The sequence below is a fragment of the Synchiropus splendidus genome, chromosome 9 (genome assembly GCF_027744825.2).
Source record: "Synchiropus splendidus isolate RoL2022-P1 chromosome 9, RoL_Sspl_1.0, whole genome shotgun sequence".
Classification (NCBI taxonomy): domain Eukaryota; kingdom Metazoa; phylum Chordata; class Actinopteri; order Syngnathiformes; family Callionymidae; genus Synchiropus; species Synchiropus splendidus.
Window position 1 is genome coordinate 18,932,217 of NC_071342.1, and position 6,000 is coordinate 18,938,216.

The 6,000-nt window shown below is 40.4% G+C and overlaps 1 protein-coding gene across 2 annotated transcripts in view; it reads right to left on the bottom strand.

Moving 5' to 3' along the window:
- The window catches only part of wdr11 (WD repeat domain 11), a 47,073-nt gene extending 41,330 nt beyond the window's left edge, over positions 1 to 5,743 (bottom strand). For both annotated transcript variants that reach the window (XM_053875661.1, XM_053875660.1), the window contains exons 1-5: positions 5,551 to 5,743; positions 3,566 to 3,677; positions 1,858 to 2,011; positions 1,439 to 1,612; positions 999 to 1,200 (exon numbers count right to left, since the gene is read on the bottom strand). In XM_053875661.1, coding sequence (XP_053731636.1) covers positions 999 to 1,200; positions 1,439 to 1,612; positions 1,858 to 2,011; positions 3,566 to 3,677; positions 5,551 to 5,636 — 728 coding nt within the window. In that variant the 5' untranslated portion in view covers positions 5,637 to 5,743. The remainder of the gene's footprint in view (positions 1 to 998; positions 1,201 to 1,438; positions 1,613 to 1,857; positions 2,012 to 3,565; positions 3,678 to 5,550) is intronic.
- Between the last annotated feature and the right edge of the window lie 257 nt (positions 5,744 to 6,000).

Below are 6,000 nucleotides of genomic sequence, written 5' to 3' on the forward strand. Positions count from 1 at the left end.
TACCCCTCCTGCTGACCTGTCAGTGACTGGGCCAACCAGGATTGGCATTTCAAATAAGATGCAGACATTGTATTTTATCAGGACCAGCGTTAGCAGACCAATGGAGCAGTGGTTACAGATGGAAAGACAGAACATCTTGATTTAAATTGTCAACAAGAATTTGCAGTCCTACATTTAATTAATTAATTAATTTATCTTTTTAATTTTATTTATCTCTATAATAAAAAGTGTAATTTTGAGTTCAGGAACTCTCTCACACAACCCAGCAACAGCACCGAAATTTGCTCATGGCTTTCCAAGATCCTTTCCTAACAGACAGAAAATGAATATTCACACGCATTAGTGGCAACCCTGACACGACAGTGGGGTGTGAAACCAACGTGTTTCTCAAAAACACACACGTTGTTCAAAGACTTTTTTAGCACAGAGGGAAGGTCTGAGTACAAAAGTGCAGTCCAACAGGAAACAAGAAGAAATCCAGAGGCAAGGATTCAAGAATAATTAGACACAGTAAAGACAGGAGCTGGTACAGTGATGAGAAAGCACAAAGATGCAGATGGACTTGATGAGAGTGGTGGGAACATGGAAAAGACATGTTAAATTAATGGTGTGTTTGTTATTGGAGCGGGTCAGGTGCTTACAAGTAGGCAGAGGATCTGATGCTATAAATACACATGGCTGACAGAAATGAGGGCTCAAGCAGGAAGCTGCCTGCACATCAAACAACTCTGCTGCGGATCTGTAATAACTTCGGACAGTACAACTTGCAGGCCAGACAGTTAGAAAGGGGCTAGTGTGGCTCAACCTCTCAGTAGAAGTGGGGAAAAATATGGAGCATAATAAGGAATAAATGATCAGACCTAGGCAATGACAATCATATTTTTACGTGGCCACAACTATGAGCTCTCTTACGGTGACCTTAAGTCACCATTAAAAAATTCAAGTTGTGGAATATGCATTAAAATGGCGACAGGGTGAAATGGATGGCCATCACTTACGTTGGTTTCTCATTGGTGATCAGCACTTTCACTTTGTTGAGGGCTTTTTTGGCACCAGTGGGTGCTGGCGCAGCAGCAGGTGCTGGTTTGGCGTGCGCAGGGCTTGCATGGGGGCTGGCAATGTAGACTTTTTTTCCTGCACTTCCTGGTGGTTTGGAGTGTGAGAAGTCTGTAATGAAGACTATTCCTTCGCTGGTAAGCACTGCAAATGAATTGTAAGACAAATACTGTGTCACTGCACTTCACAATCAACTGCCAAAAGCTTTAGTGTCAATCGAATTACTTCAGGAAGGAAGCAAATATCAGCATAAACTTCATTTCGAACAACATTCAAAAGCCATGTGGAGATTATGGAGGCCCGACGGCAGAGTTCTGATGGCATGTCTGTGTTGGTGGGAGGCAAAACCTTTCGAATGACTCTATCAATAGTGTTTGCTTACAGGCCATGTTGGAGGGGTCAAAGGGGTCGAAGGAAAAAGAGAGAATGTTCTCAGCATAGCTCTTCTTCCACAACTTGGTGCCTGTGTCTCCATTCCACAGCACAATGTAGTTGGGTGGGTGTACAGCCAAGAGCAGGTCACGAGATGCATCCTGATTCCACAGCCACTCCAAGTCTGACAGATAGAGAGAAAAGCAGAGAGGGGCTGTCAGAGTGAAGAGCATCAGGGCTTACTTTGTGCCAACGGGTAAGACAGAGAGCGATGTCCAGAGCATGTTAATGAAAACAAATAGTCAACATCAGAGTAAAGTGAGGATTTGCTACTTGGCAGGCCTGTCAGGGAGGTGTCCTTTTCCTCGTCTGCTGGAGACACAATCAATTCAAACAACAAAAGTGGAAGAAAAGTAAAAGACTGTCTACCTTGGATGGGTTTGGAGTGCTCTTGGATCTCACAGTGAGCGGTGCCGCTGACCACATCCCACACGATTATCTTTCCTGAGGCGTCTCCAGAAGCCAATCGCAGACAGTATGGTGCACTCAAGTTATGGTAGTAGTTTTCTCTGGACCATTTCACCTGCCATCGGGAAACACATTGGCTTATAACAAAAGGATAGCAACATCCCTCAGAACTGAAGATTGTACAGCTCAAGGACAATCTATCTATCCTACTACAAGTGAGCTATAGGACCTTTTATATTTCTGCACTGCAGTCCATAAACTCGATCAAGATGACCTAGCAATGAATGGCTGGTGAAGATCTCTTAATGCTGATGGGATGAATGGAAGAATGCTACTCTTACTTCAAGTTTCTTCACAGTTGGTTGATAGACACTGTAACTGAACTGAGCGACGACGCATAAACATCTATGACACCTCAGGAGTATCGGAAGGGAAGCAGATTTGCTAGTCATCAAAAGAAAAATGTAGGCAAGTGGAGGATCTCTTATTACCAAGAGTCACCCAGTAACATACAACCGTACCGTCTCAGCTGCAGCAGGTAAATCATTTTATCTCATGGCTTTGTTCACATCAAAAGGAAAGTTGACCCATCACACTGATGTTCTGTTGATCTCAAACTAATTGCAGTGTTTTAATTCTTACTTTGAAAATACAGTCAAGAATAAATATCTTGATTTGACTCTCCACAGCGTAAGTGTAACATGTCAGATTTAATAATATGAAGGTGTCCTCTACCTCGGCGACTTAGAATCATCTCCAGTAAGTCCTGAGCAATCAGACATTCCCATCTGCTGTCTCAGCACATCTGCTTTTAAGAGTTATTAGCAAAGCTCAAACATCCACTCTTCCTCCACTTGCAGTGCGGCGATGGGCCGTGGTTGATTCAGCAAATTAGCAAAACAGGTAGTATAAATGTCAAAATTGTGTGCCCTAAAACCGTGCAGAATATACTTTTACATTGAACAGAAAAACGTATTCAAAGGCTGTGGATGCTGTCGCACTACTCACAACATTTCTGTGTTTTTTTGTCTGCAGTTATAAAATAATACAGTACCTACTTAGTGAAACAGACTTTAGAAACCAAACGCTCTTCAGTCAGACAGGATTGGTGAGGTGCAGTTTGCTGCTAGAGCTGTACGTCTTTACAAGATTAAAGTGTGCTTTGGAGTGAGGAATTGAGCTTGGGACGTGGACCCTGGCAGCGATAATCAGTCTGCAATTTATGGGCCATTATTCACTCCTGAGAAAAACAAACAATTACACAAAGCCACACGTACACACCTGAAAGTCGTCCTCCTCTCAGAGGGACAATATCAGCTTAGATCAAGGTCACACACCGCAAACATCAACAGTGTGATAAATGATCCCACAAAAGAGAGGGTGCACAGGCTCTGAGAACACACACCTCCAACATGAACTTGGGAGTCCAGCAAGTTGCATTCACTTCAAACCCACAGAAGGTGATTAAGAATCATACAATGTGGAAAAACAGTCACAAGAGTTTTTTGCATGTAGTTGCCATTTATATTCTTCGATCTAATCAATCACAGCTGTGCTCTAATCTCTGATCTGACCCCCCAGTCTCTCTTTAATCTATAAATACTCAAGTGACTTGGATACGATAAACGTGAGGTTCAAAAGTTGAAATGAAGTAACTCGATATTCTTACCTTGACCACATTGGCTTTGTGTCTCTCCAGCACCTGAATGGTCTGAGCAGTTTTTGGATCAATGATGAGGATGCTGGAGTGACATCCTTGTGCTATCAGGCCCTGCCAGCCCCTGTAGCAGAGCAGTGCACAGAATATTTGATGATGACAAGGACTTTTGATAGTGAGACACCTTTAAGGTTTAAGGTACTTTCAATATCTATAGGCATCTCATGACACACATGCAGTGCCGATATCATCCACGCTGACTAAGATTCAGGTCAGGTACCCTCACTGTACACAGAGAGTATTTGAACAAATACAAAATATACTTAAGTCAGGCTCTTGAGGTGATGCTGAAGCACAGTCAAAAAATACAACACTAAATCAGGTAGTAGAGGGTTTATAGGATAAACACAGCAAGGTATGTTTCAGTTGCTTTAATGATAGCCTCAAAACAACATTGAGGCAAGTGTAGTGTGGTCGTGACCAATACACTATTTAATTAATTATTATTATTATTTGATTAAAAAAAAAAACTACAGACGGTAGTATGTAATGTCTGTTTTTTGTAAATTTGTTATGTTTGTTTTATTACAAATATTAGTGAGGGGGAGGGGTTGGAGAGCGTGAGGAATTTAAACTGGTACAGGCTTTTGCTGCTACTTAAATACGTAATGGTCTCATACTGATCAGCCAGCTGCCTTGGAGGATGTGAAGAAAATGTTTTGTTCTTTGACCTTCAGCATTTCATCATCAACCTCGATTACCCTACCTAATCACACCCATCCTCATCATGTCTGTATGTACTGCAACCACAAACCTCATTGGTTGTTTAGTTGACTGCATCATAAAAACTGGCACTTCCATTCCTATTATTCATCTAACACTCACTCTTCTATATGCACCCAATCCTTTTCACCTCCTCCCTTTCTATTACAATTATAAATATTTTAGACATACAGTGTTTGGTGTTCTAACCCAAACTTTCACCTTTGAGATGATGAAAACCACCAAGAGTCATGATGAAGTTGGACAAAAATTGCACAAGAGTCAGATCAGAAACTCTAAAACAACATTCTGCCTGAGGAAAAAAGGCATCCATAGCATTACCAACGACTCTATGACAAAAATGTGCATGATGTTTTATACCTGACAGCAGTAGGAGAGCGTATTATGAAAACAAATCAGCATAAAACAATAGGAAAAAAATATTTTGACCACAATCAGAAACTAGTACTATCAGGGAATCTCAAACAGAGGACCATGATTGGGCAGTGTATGTTGTTTATGTGTAAAAAATCATATACAGAACTGACAACGGAAAAGAGCTAATGTTGAATGTTAAAAAGACAGATAATAAAGCACATCAGTAAATAAAGCTAGATTAAAACATGGTCAAAAACATGTATTTGTAAGTTTAAAAAAGGTAACATTAATTGCATGAGTGCACTTTATAGATCATTTGACAATGACAAAAATTCCTGCAGATGTCCAATTAAGTATTGTAAAAAGTTGGGCTAACCTGGATTTGCCTTTCTGCATGTGTCACTGCAACTGTCATGTATGTAAAAAGAGTCTGACTTGAAATATTTTCCTGAGCGCCATTTAAATCCAGAATTTTCTGTAATTTCTTGCATACAGGTTGAATCAGTTCCTTGTTAGAACACTGGTTTTAAACAAAAAGACCAATTTTGTATTGCATTTAAAGTAAATAAACAGCAGCAGAAGGAAGGATCATAAATAACAAGCGTGCATGTGACATGTTGTTATATGACAGGTCATCAGAATTCCTCCGGGCCACATCACATGACACGAAATGTCATTCTACTAATAGCGCTTCAGCAAAACAAACCTCTCACAATTGGCTTTATGTGTGCATCTATAATTACCAATTCTAAAATAACTTCTGACATGACATCGCAGTTAGCTCGTCAATCGCACATATTCATTCAAAAACAACCGGCTAGCAAATACGCTGCTAACGGAAGAACAGCTGTACTCACCAATCAACTGCGGTTTTATTCTGCAAATTGAGGGTGCCAGTCAATGTCCGAGCCGCTAGTTTAATGTTGACTGTGTACGGAATCATTGTCACCGGTTACTACTAACTCTGCATTCGTGAATCTTCAGTAAACGATGCTAGAGTAAATTAGCTTTACTGGGACGGCTCTGTTGTCAAATGTAACCGGAAGAGAGCTCGTGTTACTACTCTAAAAAGCCGACTGGAAACCACATAGTTAAAACGTTCCGCTTTTCAAAAACGACATCTGAGCGCAAGTTTTAATCGAATTATACACTAAATCATTGAATTTTATGAAACAAATTCTAAAGTTAAAACCTTTAATATGTGATTCGGAACGAGACAGTGACAAACTAATTCAACAGTGACACTTAGTCTTGACGTTAATATAAGATAATGTATTAAATATTCCAAATATATACATTTGGACTAT